Raw genomic sequence first — 17,457 nt, 5'->3', positions numbered from 1 at the left:
AGTGTGTCAAGAACTGCAACGCTGCTTAACAGTTTCCTGTGTGTATCAAGAATGGTCCACCACCCAAAGGACATCCAGCCAACATGACACAACTGTGGGAAGCATTGTAGTCAACATGGTCCAGCATCCCTGTGGAACACTTTCGACACCTTGTAGAGTCCATGCCCCGACGAGTTGAGGCTGTTCTGAGGGCAACAGGAGGTGCAACTCAATATTAGGAAGGTGTTCCTAATGTTTTGTACACTCAGTGTATGTCTAATACGCTTGGAAAGTCGATCCGTAAAATGTCAACAACTGGAGTCACCTGGTCATTCTTGGAGACGTTATTGACCGGGCAGTACTACGGTAGCTATCAAATGTGTAGTTAACTAATTATCAAGTAAGGTGTGACACACTCATGACAGACACACTTATGTTTACTTTTGACGTTTTGTGACGTCTCGAGTTTTGGAGCATTTTAACTGTAGACGTCTGTAATGAGTGTGTTATCTACGTTGGCTGTGTGTGTGTGTGTGTGTGTGTGTGTGTGTGTGTGTGTGTGTGTGTGTGTGTGGTGCCAGGACCTCCCGGGCGTAGTAACATACCGCCCTCGCCCTGCTACAGCAGTGAGGATGTGATCTCATGCCAGCTGACGCGCTCGGTGCAGTGTGCCCACCAGAAACCCATCACGGTGCTGCGAGCCGCTGCCGGCAGAGTGGTCACGGGCAGCCAGGATCACACCGTCAGGGTGAGTGAGAACACATACGCACACAGAAACACACACACACGTGTACACTTGCGTATATCAATCACCAACCTAAAACAGAATAAAATCGACACACACACACTAAAACCTTACTGTGTGTCCCTGTGTGTCAGGTGTATCGTCTGGAGGACTCATGCTGTCTCTTCACGCTCCAGGGCCACTCTGGGGGAATCACTGCCATCTACATAGACCAGGTCAGTCAATGGTACAGTCTGTACCCCCCCCCCCCCCCCATCAGTCCGATGGTACAGCCTTGTCCCACAAAGCTGTGTTCCAATGGCTAAACTCTTGTCTGGCTGCATTCCAACCCAAAACCTGCTCCCTTGAATAATTTCCCCCAGAAGGATAGTTATGCAATATAGCAATGGGCTCACCTTGCTCCTAAAATGCCACCTTTTCCGAACCTTGTGTACCAGTCTTGCTGGGTATGCATGAGTCACTAAGGCACAGGCAGCCCAATTCTGATCTTTTTTACATTAATCCATTTGAGTGTAAGCCCCCCTTACTAGGGCACATCGTAGCAAAACGTTTTGCAACGGAAAATGTGGATTTCTAATGAACAACTCCAGGTAGTCCCTCCCCAGAGCAGTCCACTTTTTTCTGTTTGTACTTAATGAATATGACCCATGTGAAGTATCAGTCATTGTCGTGTTGCAGACCATGGTTCTGGCCAGTGGGGGGCAGGACGGAGCAATCTGTCTGTGGGATGTGCTGACGGGCAGCCGGGTGAGCCACGTGTACGGTCACCGCGGCGACGTGACCTCGCTGGTGTGCACCACATCGTGCGTGATCAGCAGCGGCCTCGACGACCTCATCTGCATCTGGGACCGCAGCACGGGCATCAAGCTCTACTCCATACAGCAGGTGGTTCTCTCTGTGTGTGTGTGTGTGTGTGTGTGTGTGTGTGTGTGTGTGTGTGTGTGTGTGTGTGTGTGTGTGTGTGTGTGTGTGTGTAAACTAGTTTCCTGTTTTTCAACGATAGTTTATGCTTTATGCCTCTTTGCCTGCTTCCATCCCAATTTTCCCTTCTCTAAACCTAACCTGTTCTTTTCCTCTCCCCCCTCCCCTAGGAGGTGGGCTGTGGTGCTAGTCTGGGGGTGATCTCTGAGTCTCTCCTGGTGACAGGGGGCCAGGGCTGTGTGTCCTTCTGGGACCTGAACTTCGGGGACCTCCTCCAGACGGTCTACCTGGGCCAGAGCAGCGACGGCCAGGGGGTCCGCCAGCTCGTGGTGCTGAACAACGCCGCCATCGTCTGCGACTTTGGCTCCGAGCTCAGTCTGGTCTACGTACCCTCGGTGCTGGAGAAGCTGGACTGAGCAGTAGCAGAACTTGGACAGGCTCCACACAGTGGCCTGGAGGAGTAGATGAAATGGTCAGTACTGACAATGGGGATACATGCAAATGCAACTCATTTTGGCCCTACACTACAGTTGGACAATCTTCTTGGAAAGAGTTGACGTGATTGGCTAATTTAGATCGTTAGCACTTCACCCGATTAGGTGGGAGGGCATTTCTATCGCAATACATAGTGGTCAACCTGTCACAGGGTGAGGTCTGTCTGACCAGAAAGATGACCCTTGACCTTGTTAGTAGCTCAGGGGGTTTGTATCCAAGCATTGGATGGTTTGGGGTACACACACCCCAAGGGGTTACCATCCAACAATCAGTCCGTCACTGCACTCTATGCTGCTGTCATTGGCGGAGTGTTTGATACCACGCCAGCCAATCAGTGTAGCGCAGCTGTGGAAGGCTCATGTCATGAGGTCTGAGGGCTGTTGGGCTAAGCTAAGCAGTTACTAGCATGCGTGTGTTTTGTGTCCTGGGAAAGAAACGGTCCCTTTTTATGGTGAAAACACTGCTGACAAAAATCCTTCATTATTGTGTGTGTGTGTGTGTGCGAGATAACTGGATACGATTACTGTAATGAAATGCACCTTGAGAGGGGGTTGTTTTTATGTGGAAATGTATTTATTAGTGATACATTTTAAAGTAACAATTTGAGATGTGCATATTATAATGTGCAGATGTCATAAATGTAGGGTTAGATTTTTTATTTTTTTTAAACATTGGTTATGATATTTGTAATATGAATATTTTCGAACTGAAAAGGCTTAAGTGTTTTCTTGTAGTTGGAGATTGAAGGGGAGAGGTTCCTTGCCTTACCAAGCCTCGGGCTCTGATTTTAGGGCTACTGTTGCTGCAAGAGGACCCATCTGGGCCCCTAAGAGCCCTTATAGCTGTAGGAGGCTCTATACCTCTAGACTTTCTGATGTGCATCTGAAGTTGTGGTAGCTCTACATTGGCTGCTCTCTTCCCATGTTGACTGGGCCCAGGAGAAATGTCAGATCATTTGAGATTGTGAATATATTAAATTGCACTGTTTTACGTTAGTAACATTGTCATGCTACCATTGTACGTCTTGTTCTCTGACAAAAAGGTTCTATTGAGGGTACTTTTTAAATGCCTTCCTCTTGAAAAACATCTTACAACGGAGTTTCTCTGTCTCCTATGTTTTTCCCAATACAATGAAACGGTCTCTTTACTTTCCCTTATTTTTTAGGTCTTATCTCTGTAATTCTCTGCTTGTGAGTTTCAGAACCCTATCAGGCATAAAAGGAGAGGATGGGTAGTGTACCAGTAATGCGGTGATAACTCCACCTTGTCCCAGCCAGTCTTTTCAAGTGAGCAAAGGAGTCAGCGAGGGCCTCAGACTAGGAATATGAGGAGTTTGATGGAACCCTCTAGGTTGGACCCCCTCTACTAACTCAACCTTTCTTCTAGCCCCTTAGCTCTGAGTGACCGTAGCCCTAGCCTGCAGACACACGTAATACAAAGAGAGCGTAGCGGGCTTGACATTAGCCTACCGGTACTTGGTTACTTACACCCATAGCTGAATGTAGATCCGTGACGCTTGATATTGAAAAGCAAATCCACTCAACTTCTGCATACAGAAATATAACACTAACCTGTGCACTAACTCTTAACCCTCTCAAATGCACATACACACACACTAGGCACTTTGAAACATAATGTATAGAAACACACACATCAGACTTGTGAATGCAGGGGTGGACAGCTTTAGTCCTCAAGTGTTGCGGTGTCTGCTGGTTTATCAATAACATGAATTGAAGACAAAGGTAAACCCAGACACACGGCATCCCAGAAGGACTGGAGTTGTGCATCCATGTTCTATTGTAACATTTCTAATTTATTTTGTGTTTTTTAATGTAAATAATAGGTAAATGCTTTAGTGTGTAGATTTATAATTTGAAGATTATTTTTTACTTCCTGACCAAATGGTCTCTTTCTGGCAGTGTGGTGGAGGGGCGGGGGGGTTGATGATGATGACTTGGGTCTCTAAGGAATGAATGTTGAAGGATATAAACTGCTGCCAGAGTTGGGCAGTAAAATATGGTTGTGTTCCAAGTCCTTTTAAGCTGCCTTTCCTTATCTCCTTGCAAATAATGATGCGATAGTTATTTAACAGACACCCATCCATTGCAACAGTTCACACACATTCAGTCACAATATGTGGCCTATGCAGGAATTAAACCGCACAACTCTGGTGTTGCGAGCACTATGCTCCAAACATTAGAACGTTTATGGAACAGGAATTTTCTTACATATGTTTCCCAGCATTCTGCCACTGTACTATCAGTAGTGATGAGAAGGGAAACATTTAAGATAATTGGAACACAGCCCATGTCCCCTTGATCTGTTCCTTTTGGTCCAACAAAATAGTTGACGGAGGGAGGGGCAGAGAGAAACCGGTGTAAATATTGTTTTTGTGGAATCATAGGCCTGCTCTGCCCCCCTCCGCCCGAACCACCTCCCTTCTTCGGTTGGCTAGGGTACACAGACTGTGGTGGCGGTAGCAAATGTTCTGGACTATTTTTAACATGGGAGCAAAACTTTGTACTAATTTCCAAATAAAGAGGCTTTGATACCTTGTCATGTGGTCTGTAGTCTGTGATGTTTGTAGAAAAGTGGATACTCACTTGAGAAATAAACCATACATCAATTCAAACATTCCATAAGCTGTGGGTGTGTATTTTAAATACAGTAGTCAAAACCATGACAACGTAATAACATGAGGGTAGTCTACATTTATTCAAGATATATTTACAGTGTTAATGAAAGACAAGAAAAAAATCTTAAGACGTGCCGATTCATGTATGCGGTTACCATAACGACACCTTCGCCTGCAAGCTCCTCCGCCACCCTTTGGCCTCTGTCTGCGTCACCTTAGTGCAACCATATCAGTCACTACCGTCATCATCTTAGTCCACATGAAGAGCCCAAGCCAACCCCGTGCCTGGAGCGACCAGCTGTACGAGGGGACCATAGACACTGCTGCTAGGAGGGCGTGCCGGGATTGTAGTGGTGCCGAGTGGCCAGCTCTGAAGCAAGGAGTGAAGAACAGACCCATCTGGTACAGGTAGAAACACAGACAAAGAGAAGGAAAGAAAAGACGAGTGCACCATGATTTGGTCCCAGAAGCACAGCCAGGTCACCAGTGATGGGAGGCGGACTGTATGACCCCTGAAGGGCCCCTAAAGCGACAAAGGCCCAGGTTCAAACCAACCCCTAGCCCCTACCACTCAGCACTTCTAGTTGTGATTCTTGGAGTTTCCACCATTCTAGTCATTTTGGTTCATTAACTAAGAATCAGAGAATCAAGAAGAACTAGTCCTAAAGGCTACAGGTCAGTTTGACACGGCTATGAAGTGAGAAAGAAAGAGGGCATCGTGGCTCCTGTGTTTCAGTTCTTGTTGAGGCTCCAGAGGGGGTCTAGGCAGCTCAGGGGGTCGTCTCCCCCCTCCTCGCGGGGCCCCTGGTGGAGGCCCTGGCCCTCGGCAGGCTGCAGGAAGCTCTGCTTAGTGACACGGTGCTTCCCCTTGCACCCACCACCCTCCATGGAGAAGGCCTCAGGAGTCAGAGAGGCCAGCAGCTCCAGGGAGTTTGGGGCTGGGCCAGAGGGAGGGGCTGGATCAGGGGTCACCTCTGGGACCGCATGGTTATTGGCTGTGGGGGGAGAGGAAGGGGCAGTGGCATCCACACCATTGGGTGGTGGGGACTGAACCTTCTCTGGGGGGGAGAGTGGGGGACTGAGGGAGGAGGGTTGGGTCTCTCTGGAAGAGGGGTCCCGGGTGGGGGCGGTGGCTGGCTCTAGCTCTCTATCCAAGGGCAGGTCGGTGGGGGGGATGAAGGGTTGGTCCTCCATACCAGAGGGGGCGCCAATGTCGAGGACAGGGTCCATGGCTGGGTCAGTGGCACTGGGAGGCCGGATGCTGAGTTTGGCGATGGTGGCCTGAATGGAGCTGATGGTCATGTCACCTCCCAGAACTATGTCCTGTTGGGACTCCTGGCGAGAGTAAGGCTACAGGGAAAAGACAACCAGACAATATTTAGACAGGAGTGAGTAGTAGTGTAGCATAGACGGGTTGGTTGTCAAGCAACGACAGCGAAACATGCACAACTATGGGGCAAAACAGACTGGGTTGGCTTAGATTGTTGACAACATGTAAACTATATTTTGTCTCCAATGTTTATTGAAAACATAAATGTGCACAATGAACACTTGTTGTCTCTCAACTACATCGTTACAGTGGTTGGTTAGCTAGCTAGTGAATTTTTTGCCATATTAGAATTGACATGAAATCAGTCAAAACACCTCAAAACAAGACATGGTATCAAGAACAACATAAAACTAGCTGAAACAACTCCCCACATGGCAGTTTCTTGACATTATTGCTAGCTATCTGGCCATCCAGAATCACAACTCATATACTTCTGCCCCATTGAAGTGTGCGCATAGTTTGTGACGTTGTCAGCTAACCCATCTATAAGGCCTCTCAATTTTAGCTTACATCGAGTACCACCAAAATCGAAGCAAATAAAATTGTTTTTCCAACTACATTTTTAATGGGAGCATATTTATGACTTCAATCCCCACTACTCACTATCCATTCAGGTGTCTGAGACCCTAAAGCCTGAATGCCAAAAGGATCAAACTGGCTCCGTGAGAGACTGGGCTCACCTTGGTGGCAGCAGTGCTGGGTGTCTTGCTGCAGGGGGCGGTAGGGAGGTAGCCACGTCTCTGGAGGACCTGCTCAGCGTGTTTCAGCACAGCCTCGTAACAGAACTTCAGGTGCAGCTGTGGACAGACACCAGAGAGAGGAGACACCTTGAAGAGCCATCACACCAACAAACAACACGGACTCAATGCACTGGGAGAGTGACAACATGAGCTTTTACTAGAGAACTTGCCTATGTGACGTCACTCTTACGAGACTGCACATTTAAAACCCCTTGTAAAGCATGAGCTCGTTAGGTGTGTGTCTCTAACCTTCTCCTGCAACATGTTCTTCCTCTGCTGCCTCATCTTCTTGACCAGTAGAGGTAGGTCTGGGATGCTGTTCCCTGCCTCCAGCTCCTGTACCGCTGCATACAGCAGACAGAGGGCGCCGGTACGCCCCACGCCAGAGCTGAGGTCATGGAGAGAGACCGGGTTAGTGGCAATACTCACATACACTTGGTTTTGATTAATCATCATGATGTTTGGTGATCTTAATAAAATAGCATGTGTGTGTTACCTGCAGTGCACAACAATAGGTGTGTGTAAGGGCCTCTGGTGCAGGTAGTATCCATGAACCTCCTGGATGAAGCAGATTAGATTGCTCTTGCTCTCAGGAAGACCCCTGGGAGGGGGAGGGGGGGAGAGAGAAGAAGTGAAATGGTATTCGTTAGCCAGATATTAATTTCCATGCATACAGTGGTTATTCAGTTGTTACTGTGTGGACTCACAGCTCAGGCCAGGAGGTGAACTGTAGGTGTATGACGGTGCGTTTGAGGCTCTGGTCACGATATTGCAGGCCAATCATTCGCTCCACGTGGGTGGGCGTGGTCTTCTGCGTAGTCAGGGTGACTGTGATTGGTCCCTGAGCAAGCTGCTGGCCTCGTTCTGTCGGGAAATAGCGCAAAACCTTTCCCTACGGAAACACAGTAAAGAAACCGACTAAGAGTTGGGGTTCTTTCAATAAATGACAATGTGTCAATCAAAATATGGACTGATAACTTCCAATGAAATAATAAATGTGTTTTCACAAACGTTTAGTCTGGAAGTAAATAAACCATCGAATCAAAGTTCTGCATTATCCAATTATCCTACCTTTTATTCCTTCTTGGGTAAAAAACAAACAAACAGGTGGTACATCTACCACCCACGGTAGTAAGCCTTTATGAGCGACCCCTAGAACGGCCCATTCCTTCTCCCCTGAGTGTGTGTTCATACCTTATCTAACTCCTGCTCTGAGACCAGCATGACCACCAGCGAAACCTTCTGCTCCCACACCATGAGCCAGAAGTCGGCGGCCGTGCCCGACAGCGGCGCCTGCGTGGCGATGAGGCGCGGGCAGTAGGGCGACAGCTCCTCCACAAAGCTGCCGTTGATGTAGTCGTCCTTGCCCGAGCGCAGCAGCACGCGGTTACAGTCGTAGGGCATCACGTCCTGGTGACGGTTCTTCATGGTGTAGCAGCGGGCGATGGCGATGGACAGCTGCCTGGCATCCCTCTCCTGCCCCTCCTGGAGCTCCTTCCACCGGGCATCCAGCGGCGACAGTCCACCTTCGTCCACCGACGGGCGCTCCAGAGACTCCACGGCCGACCGGAAGCGTTCGAGTTCGCCGCAGAGGCGGGCTACGCGTTCGGGGGCTTGGTACGGGTCGCCCTGGATCAGCCGGACGCCCTGGGAGCTCTTCTTGCGGCGCTCCCCATCTTGAGGGTCAGCCTTGGTGGGTTGGAGGACGTTGGCGGGGGCCTTGGGGCCGCCGGGCTGGCTCTCTGGGCTGGAGGAGAGCAGGTCGTCTGTGATGGAGTTCTGGCGCGGGAAGAGGGAGGTGGAGGGGGATGAGGAGGAAGGGAGAGAGGGTGGACCGCCAGGGGTGGGGGCTGGGGAGGGCCTCTGGGGGGCCAAGCCTAGGGAAGAGGGGCCTGGGGAGGGGGAAGGGGAAGGTGAGGGCGAGGGAAGGATGACGTTAGGTGGGAGGGCCACTGGAGGAGCTCCAGCAGTTGGTGGAATCATGTGTTGGGGAGGAGGCCGAGGTTGGCCCATAGAGGTGGGCTGTGGTGGGGCTCCGGGAGAGCCGTTCACACCTAAAGGAGTAGCGTACATGGTGGGGGTCATGGGGGCTACAGGCTGGGGAGCCTGGGACTGTTGGGGGGCTGAATGAGGCATTATAGGTGGCTGGTAGCCCTGTGGTAACTGGGGCTGGAAGACATGTTGGGGGAGTTGACCAGGGAGGGGCATCTGGGGCCCCTGAGGTGGGAGGGGGCCCCTGGGCAGGTAAGCCTGAGGGAGGTGGACATGATGGGGCTGGGAAGCAGGGGGCATCTGCTGGTGCAGGCCAGGGGGCATGGGCTGGCTGGTGGGGGGCAGGTAAGCCTGGGAAACTGGGGGCATCGGCTGGCTGTTAGGGGGCATCTGCTGATGAGGGCCAGGGTGCATTTGTGGATGAGGGTGCATTTGCTGGGCGTTGGGATGCATTTGTTGTTGTTGGGAAGGTAGCATCTGCTGATGAGGGTGCGGGGGCATCTGTTGGTTGGCAGGTTGCATGTATGGTTGAGAGACAGGGGGCATGGGCTGGGAAGTGGGGGGCATCTGTGGGTGAGGGCCCCTTGGGATCATGTGTTGGGGCTGTTGGGGAAGGTAGCCCTGCTGAGGGTGTTGAGGCTGATAGCCCTGTGGTAACTGGGGCTGGTAGCCATGCTGGGGTTGTGGCTGGGGCTGACCAGGATATGGTTGTTGATATTGGGGGGGCATGGGCGGCCGGGGCTGGTGCTGGGGGGGCATGTACTGTGGGTAACCCTGCTGAGCCTGGGGTCGGGGCCCGGGCATAGCCCTGGGGGCAGACTGGTAGCCAGGGGGCAGCTGCCCAGGAGGGTGTTGGTACTGCTGCTGTGGATGTTGGTGTGGTACCTGGCTGGGCGCTTGCATGGGCACCCCAGGCTGGGTCATGTACTGTGGGTACACACCCATCTGTGGGGGAACAGCGTAGCCTGCAGAGACAGTAGGTGGTACAGTGTGGCGTGGGGCTGAGTTATAACTGGGGATGGGGGTCTGGATACTATCTACTGTAGTAGTGGAGGGACGGAAAGGGGCACGGGCAGGCCCGACTCCCCCAGTTTGGGGGGCTTGCGGCTGAGGATAGCCAGAAACAGGGGTCTGCTGGGGGGGTAGCTGAGGGAAGGGTCCGCGAGGGAAACCCTGGGCGGGGAGCGGGCCAGGGAAATGGTGCGGGCGAAGGTTTGGGGGAAACTGAGGGGTATAGAGCGGTGCCCCAGGTGCCCCTGGCCAGGGTAACGAAGCATTGCCACCCAGATTGGCACCAGGAAGGAAAGCCTCAGGTCCCGGGCGAAGGGCAGAGTGCAGGGAGGGGTGGTCGGGGGGTACACTACGGAGCTCGTCAGGCAGGTCTCCTCCCAGGCTCAGTATAGCAGCGTTGATCTGGGCTAGCTCAGCATCCTCCAGACTAGAACAGGCAGAGTCCACGTCTGAGCCCCCCTTGGACCCCAGGGACGGTTTGGCTGCAGTGGGCCGAGAAGGGGGATTCTTCTGGGTCTCCCTGTCCAGCACGGCCTTCCTCTCCTCCTCCCTGGCCTGACACAGAGTCTTAGCTCTCTCCAGCAGGCGGGAGGACTTGGTCTCCAGGTCCTCGTAGAACTCCTTCCCCTCCTGGGACTTCTTCATCAGGTCCTCGTAAGCCTCGTAGGACGCCACCAGGGTCTGCACCGTGCCGTTCCACCTGAGAGTTGGAGCGAGAGAAAGGAAGGAGGAGAAGAGAAAGGGAGAGGTGAGATTCTTCAGTAACAATGACATGAGGCGAATGCTTACGTTTCTAGTGTTTCCATTTGTCTGCTCCGATTTGTTTGTGTGTTCTGATTCTCTTTATTGGCCCCGTCCCTACGGCCTTGGACTGGAACAGCGTCAAAGTCCTTTGACCAATAGTACTGGTGTCCCACTAAAGCCCTTCCCAAGCCCTTGCTCACTTGTGTTCCGTCTCGGCGAGGCCCTTGCGGACCGAGGCGTATTGCACGTTGGCTTCCGTCAGCGCTTTGAGGATGTTCTCCTGGGCAGACAGGTTCTGGTCGATGTACACCTTCACCTGCTCATACTTCTTCAACTGCTCCTCAAACAACCTCTATAGGGAGGGAGAGAGGGGGGAGAGAGGGGCAAATGTTACATATAGTGTGTTAAGAGGCATGCATTAGTCTAGTATTTCCTGAAGATCAAACCCACACACAATGTCCTGTACCTTCATGTCAGTGCGCTCGGTAGTGACAAGGGAGGAAGTGATGTCGTCCTGCTGGATGAGGTCACGCAGCTGTTTTTCCAGGGTGCTCCTCTGGTCCCTCATCTCCTGCACCTTACCCAGGATCCTCTTCATGCACTGCAGCCCTGCCACCTCCTCTGTAGGAACACACACACACACACACACACACACACACACACACATTTAGAAACACTCCAAATGACACCATAACTCTTTTCCACTTTCCTATACCCACCCTGGTTGAGTTGGGGCCTCGGCAGGGCGTCTCTCAGGGCATCCAGTGGTCCCCCCAGCAGCCTCAGGTTACTGATGTGCAGGTTCATGGCTCTGTGCAGCTCTGTGTTGGTGAAGCTGGCCTTCTCATGGGCCTCCATGTACTTCTCCAGGTCCCTGCGGATCTCAGCCAGGGTCTGGGCATGTGCCTGAGGGTGCAGCTCCGCCGCGGGGCCTCCTCCCACCGACTCTTGCAGCGCCCGCACCCCGGCCTCGTCCTCCTCCAGCACATCCCGGATCTCCCTCAGAGACGCCTCCACGTCCGTGAACACACCGGACAGGACTGAGGGAGAGAGACATAGGGATAGTAACAAAGGCTGTGTGAGTATGTGTGTGTGTGTGCGTGTGACATGTGTATGTGTGTGTCCCAGGCCAACCACTCACCCTGCATGGACTGAATGAGGCTCTTGACGGTGTCTGGTCTGACACTGAGCGCAGCACACTTCTCCATCAGTACAGGGGGGATGTGACTGTACATGTCCAGGTTATCTACTGAGTCTGGCTCCAGACCCAGAGAGTCCATAAACTGCCTGTAAACCCAGAGCTAGATCAGTAACCACACAAAGTCACTATATTAAATCGTAAAAGGCGTACCGAGACGACACAAATACACACACAGCCCTTCCGACTCTCCTACTCACTCTAGAGTCTCATTCCTGCTGTCTATCTTGGCCATGATGTCCCGTAGCAACTTGGCCTTCTCTTCACTGTAGAGAGAGGAGGCCTCGTGGGCAGCCATGGGCACCAGCTTGGTAAACAGGTCTGGGCCTGTGACACTGGGATCAGTTGGGTTCACGGGCAAGGCCTTCACCAGGGGGGCACCTAGAGAGGACATGATGACAATGAAAATCCAAATATAGTATATGAAATGCAGGAGAGGTTGTGTGTGAGGAGAGGTCATAGGTCAGGGTTCAATGTGACCTTTGACAGAAGCAAGAGTCTCCAACGAGGGCACAGTCTCATGGTAGATGAAGTCATTGTCTTTCTTGGCAGAGTTGAACCTACAAGGGACAGGGGATAAGGAAGAGCAAAATAAAAGGAGAAGACAGATCAAAAAGAGTGTGACTGTCTACCTATCTCAAAGATTCTACCAACCTACCCACAATCAGAAATGAATATAGCTGCTTACTTTCCCCCTATCACATCCATGGTGAACTTCAAGGCCTCCTGCACACTGTCCGGCTGACCCTGCTCAAAGAAGAGAGAATGAGAGATGAGGGGAAGGAGCATAAAGACAGTTCCTTTGTTATTGTAAGCTTGATAACAGATACAAAATAATACATTTCAGAATGCCAAATGAAAAAGGTTACACACACAGAGTCAATTGGAAGGTGACTGTACCTTGGCCAACTTGATGGCTTCACTGAGTTTGTCTAAGGAGCTCTGCAGGTAAGCCAGCTGTTAACACAAAAACACACAGCTTTAGAAAAATAGGTGTATGAGGAGAGACATTGGTATGCATGTAGAGGTATGCAGAGGAATATACACAGGGGGAATAGGGGTAGTCAAGAAGGTGACATACCCGCTCTCCATATTTATGTTGCTCCTCAGCCTGCTTCCCCATATGCAGCTGAAAATAAATAATGTTATTCAATAAAAGAGTATCCGTAAACCAAATTGAGAACACATTCGCAATACACTCCCTCACAACTCACAGTCCTGTCTCAAACTCACATGGGCGATGGACGCAAAGTAGTAGATCTTCATTTGCACCAGTTTCTTCCAGTCCTTCTGGATCTTACCCAGCATGGAGGCCGTGTCAGAGTTCTCCAGAGCCCTGCACGCCTCCTTATAGTAGTCCACCACCTAGACCAGGCCAACAACAGAACAGTCGCACACCTGGGTCATACTCATTAGGGCATACCGTAGCGAAACGTTTTGCAACAGAAAACAAGTAGCATTTTCTTATTGGATAAGTTCAGTTAGTCCCTCCCCGTTTGATGCCTATTGAGAACGACCGCTCTATGGCAACTGAGGTCTAGAGGGTGTAATCGTGCCCTGCTACTACGTCTTGTGTTGAGAGGAGAGAGATTTACCTGAGCACTGATGCGGGCTACAAGGAAACTCTTCCTGTTGTCCAGCATGGACTTCTCCAGGAGACACTCCTGAGCCTGACCCTGAATGGAGACAAATAATAACAATGAAGTGTGTGTGTGTGTGTGTGTGTGTGTGTGTGTGTGTGTGTGTGTGTTCATGCTTGTGAGAACACATGCATGTGCGCACGTGTGTGTGTGCGATAGTTACCAGCATGAGGTTGATGTTGAGGTTAAGGATCTGGTGACTCATGTCCACGCTGAAGTTGTGGCTGAAGTGGTCCCTCAGGTAGGAGAAGGCCCCCGCGGAGCACTGGAAGTGTGTACATGACACCTTCATCCCCTAGAGGGAGAGAGAGAGGGGAGGAAGGGAGACAGAAGGGAGTGAGGATGTAAGCGATAGAAAGAAGAGGGCAATACAATGGATGTCAGTGTGAGATGTCATGGAGAGAGAGGTTAACGTGTTGCTTCTGCTCACCTCTTCGGACACCCTGTTATCCATGGCTCCCAACATGGAGTGGAGAGCACCTACAGAGAAGACAACATCATGGCAATCAGGACATAGCTGTTTGACGGCTGGTTAGGCCCTCAGTGCGGATCTAAGGTCACTTTTACACTTCACCACCAAATGGTTCAACTCACCCAGGTTGTAGAGGATGCAGGCTTGCTCATAGCTGATGTCATCATGAGTGACTGTTTTTCCAGAAAATATTTCTGTCCTGATAGGAGAGAATGAAATTGTTGACACACTGTTTTGCATTCATAAGGGTGTGGTGTGTGTCTACATGTTTGGGCCTGTCTGTATTTGTATGTATTATGGATCCCCATTAGTTCCTGCCAAGGCAGCAGGTACTCTTCTTGGGGTCCAGCAAAATTAAGGCAGTTATATGCAATTTGAAAAACATTACAATACAAAACAGATTTCTACGACACATTAATAAGTGTCTTCCCTCAGGCCACTACTCTACAACCACATATCTACAACACAAAATACATGTATATGTGTATAGTGAGTATGTTATCGTGTGTGTGTCTGTCTGTGCATGTGTGTGTGTCTTCATATTCCCGGCTGTTCCATAAGGTGTATTTTTATCAGTTTTTAAAAAATCTGATTGTACTGCTTGCATGAGTTACTTGATGTGGCATAGAGTTCCATGTAGCCATGTTTCTATGTAGTACTGTGCGCCTCCCATAGTCTGTTCTGGACTTGGGGACTGTGAAGTGACCTCTGGTGGCATGTCTTGTGAGGTATGCATGGGTGTCTGAGCTGTGTGCTAATAGTTTAAACGGACAGCTTGGTGCATTCAACATGTCAATGCTTCTCGCAAATACAAGTTGTGATGAAGTCAATCTGACCTCTACTTTGAGCCAGGTGAGACTGACATAATGTTAACTCTCCGTGTACATTTAAGAGCCAGCCGTGCTGCCCTGTTCTGGGCCAAATGTCATTTTCCTAGGTCCCTCTTTGTGGCACCTAACCACACGACTGGACAGTAGTCTCGGGCCTGTAGGACCTGCCTTGATGATTGCATTGTTAAGAAGGCTGAGCAGCGCTTTATTATGCACACACTTCTCCCCATCTTAGTTACTGTTGGGTCAATATGTTTTGACCATGACCGTTTACAATCCAGGGTTACTCCAAGCAGTTTAGTCTCCTCAACTTTCTCAATTTCCAAATGGTTCATTAGTTGAGGTTTAGGGTTTAGTGAATGATTTGTCCCAAATACAATGCTTTTAGGTATTGAAATATTTAGGACCAACTGCTTTCTTGCCACCCACTCTGAAACTGACTGCAGCTCTGTGGTAAACGCTGCAGTGATTTCACTTGCTGTGGTTGCTGACGTGTATAGTGTTGAGTCATCAGCATACATAGACAAACAGGCTTAACTCAGAGCCAGCGGCAGGTCATTAGTAAAGATTGAATAGTAAGGGGCCTGTGTTCTGTTATACAGGTAACTCTCAATCCACAATATAACATGGGATGTAAAGCCATAATACCAATGCTCCCTCTATGCTGTGCGCGTAGCCCGGGACTGCCACACAGAAATATCAGCCAACAGAGAGAAGCACGAGATTGAACCACTCAACCTTCTAGAGCAGCGGTCATCAACTGGTAGATCTCCAAGACATTCCTAGTCGATTGCCAAACATTTCTGTAAAAAACCCAACGATAAAGCCTATTTTTTGTATTAGTCTTGAGCTGTTGGCGGTAGGTACACCCGATTCAGCTGCCCCGCGAGCCGGGTAGGCGAGCTGTTGCCATTTTGAACCATTTCATTTATTTTATTTCACCTTTATTTAACCAGGTAGGCCAGTTGAGAACAAGTTCTCATTTGCAACTGCGACCTGGCCAAGATAAAGCAAAGCACTGTGACACAAACAACTACACAGAGTTACACATGGAATAAACAAACGTACAGTCAATAACAAAATAGAAAAGTCTATATACAGTGTGTGCAAATGAAGTAAGATTAGGAAGGTAAGGCAATAAATAGGCCGTAGTGGCGAAATAATTATAATTTCGCAAATAAACACTGGAGTGATAGATGTGCAGAAGATGAATGTGCAAGTAGAGATACTGGGGTGCAAAGGAACAACAATATATATATATAAATAAACAACAATATGGGGATGAGGTAGTTGGATGGGCTATTTACAGATGGGCTATGTACAGGTGCAATGATCTGTAAGCTGCTCTGAAAGCTGATGCTTAAAGTTAGTGAGGGAGATATGAGTCACCAGGTTCAGTGATTTTTGCAATCGGTTCCAGTCATTGGCAACAGAGAACTGGAAGGAAAGGCGGCCAAACGAGGAATTGGCTTTGGGGATGACCAGTGAAATATACCTGCTGGAGCACGTGCTATGGGTGGGTGCTGCTATGGTGACCAGCGAGCTGAGATAAGGCGGGGCTTTACCTAGCAAGGACTTATAGATGACCTGGAGCCAGTGGGTTTGGCGACAAATATGAAGCGAGGGCCAGCCAACGAGAGTATACAGGTCACAGTGGTTGGTAGTATATGGGGCTTTGGTGACGAAACGGATGACACTGTGATAGACTACATCCAATTTGCTGAGTAGAGTGTTGGAGGCCATTTTGTAAATGACATCGCCAAAGTCAAGGATCGGTAGGATAGTCAATGTGTCTGAAGGTACAAACTCTGCCTTCCCTGCGAGCCCAGAGAGCAAATTAAGTGCACTATAGGCCTACCGCTGGCCAATCAGATGGCTCAGATGACCGTGTCTGCAGTAACGTAGTGTGGCATAAAAGAAAGCTTCAGAAAGTTGCTACTGTGAGATTTCTAAACGTTTAAAACCATGACTAGAGAGACTGTCAACGAATGCAGAAAAGAGATGCTGTTTTTATGACTGAGTTCATGTTTAAGTTCTTACTCAGCACTGTCAACACTTTGTATTCAACACTTTTATAAGCCAGAAAATGCACGTTGTTCCTTTATCCACTCAGAGCTACAACAAGCACTGCAGCAGTAATGAATAAGTAGGAAAGTGTATCTATAGGCTGGCATTGTTGTTATTATTAGCGGCTTGGGTCTTTTTTAATATCGAGGAATATTTCACTTTTTCTGTTCAACATGACTTTGTGCATGAGGCAGAAATAATGTGGTGCGTGTCGAGTTTCGCCAGATGGAAGATGGTGTCCCTTCTGGTCAGTGTCAGTGGAGGGATGTGGAGATGCGAGATCCTCAGTCTGTTGCTCTCTCCCTCCGCTGAGACTGATCATCAGATGCAGGCACCATCCCCCCCAGCTGTGCTTCACAAGTAATACAACAACGGATCTATTACCGGCGTGATCATATAGCCCACCTCAAATGTTACAATGCCATTTTTTTTTTTAAATGCCCGAACAACAATGCATTGGCAGGGCAATTAAAGCAAAGCCAATATGCAGTGATAATGTATTGGACCTATAACTTACTGCACAAACCTCACTGCTACAGTACTAATATTAATTGATTGTTGCAATGGCTTACGTTTTTTAAAGTCATGTTAAAAAAAATCTGAGCGGTAGATCTCGGCTTGCATTTTGACTCAGTGATCTTGACTCAGACAAGGTTGG

The 17,457-nt window shown here is 49.6% G+C and overlaps 2 protein-coding genes across 5 annotated transcripts in view; one reads left to right on the top strand and one right to left on the bottom strand.

Annotated features, from left to right (window-relative positions):
• Nucleotides 1–4,696, top strand: part of LOC129857549 (sterol regulatory element-binding protein cleavage-activating protein-like) — a 31,555-nt gene extending 26,859 nt beyond the window's left edge. For all 4 annotated transcript variants that reach the window (XM_055925891.1, XM_055925889.1, XM_055925892.1 and 1 more), the window contains exons 18-21: nucleotides 561–727; nucleotides 859–939; nucleotides 1,403–1,609; nucleotides 1,816–4,696. In XM_055925891.1, the coding sequence (XP_055781866.1) occupies nucleotides 561–727; nucleotides 859–939; nucleotides 1,403–1,609; nucleotides 1,816–2,061 (701 nt within the window). In that variant the 3' untranslated portion in view covers nucleotides 2,062–4,696. The remainder of the gene's footprint in view (nucleotides 1–560; nucleotides 728–858; nucleotides 940–1,402; nucleotides 1,610–1,815) is intronic.
• A 135-nt stretch (nucleotides 4,697–4,831) lies between these two features.
• The window catches only part of LOC129857548 (tyrosine-protein phosphatase non-receptor type 23-like), a 28,374-nt gene continuing 15,748 nt past the window's right edge, over nucleotides 4,832–17,457 (bottom strand). Inside the window, exons 4-23 of the mRNA XM_055925888.1 lie at nucleotides 14,025–14,101; nucleotides 13,861–13,910; nucleotides 13,594–13,725; nucleotides 13,386–13,466; nucleotides 13,024–13,155; nucleotides 12,872–12,919; nucleotides 12,691–12,747; nucleotides 12,479–12,537; nucleotides 12,271–12,350; nucleotides 11,991–12,171; nucleotides 11,734–11,879; nucleotides 11,312–11,632; nucleotides 11,059–11,213; nucleotides 10,793–10,944; nucleotides 8,040–10,548; nucleotides 7,553–7,737; nucleotides 7,342–7,446; nucleotides 7,095–7,233; nucleotides 6,786–6,902; nucleotides 4,832–6,125 (exon numbers count right to left, since the gene is read on the bottom strand). Of these exons, the coding sequence (XP_055781863.1) occupies nucleotides 5,508–6,125; nucleotides 6,786–6,902; nucleotides 7,095–7,233; nucleotides 7,342–7,446; nucleotides 7,553–7,737; nucleotides 8,040–10,548; nucleotides 10,793–10,944; nucleotides 11,059–11,213; nucleotides 11,312–11,632; nucleotides 11,734–11,879; nucleotides 11,991–12,171; nucleotides 12,271–12,350; nucleotides 12,479–12,537; nucleotides 12,691–12,747; nucleotides 12,872–12,919; nucleotides 13,024–13,155; nucleotides 13,386–13,466; nucleotides 13,594–13,725; nucleotides 13,861–13,910; nucleotides 14,025–14,101 (5,344 nt within the window). The 3' untranslated portion in view covers nucleotides 4,832–5,507. The remainder of the gene's footprint in view (nucleotides 6,126–6,785; nucleotides 6,903–7,094; nucleotides 7,234–7,341; nucleotides 7,447–7,552; nucleotides 7,738–8,039; nucleotides 10,549–10,792; nucleotides 10,945–11,058; nucleotides 11,214–11,311; nucleotides 11,633–11,733; nucleotides 11,880–11,990; nucleotides 12,172–12,270; nucleotides 12,351–12,478; nucleotides 12,538–12,690; nucleotides 12,748–12,871; nucleotides 12,920–13,023; nucleotides 13,156–13,385; nucleotides 13,467–13,593; nucleotides 13,726–13,860; nucleotides 13,911–14,024; nucleotides 14,102–17,457) is intronic.

Source organism: Salvelinus fontinalis, chromosome 6 (assembly GCF_029448725.1).
Source record: "Salvelinus fontinalis isolate EN_2023a chromosome 6, ASM2944872v1, whole genome shotgun sequence".
In the NCBI taxonomy this organism is placed as follows: domain Eukaryota; kingdom Metazoa; phylum Chordata; class Actinopteri; order Salmoniformes; family Salmonidae; genus Salvelinus; species Salvelinus fontinalis.
The sequence above is the reverse complement of the archived record's forward strand: the minus strand, read 5'-3'. Positions and strand labels throughout refer to the sequence as shown.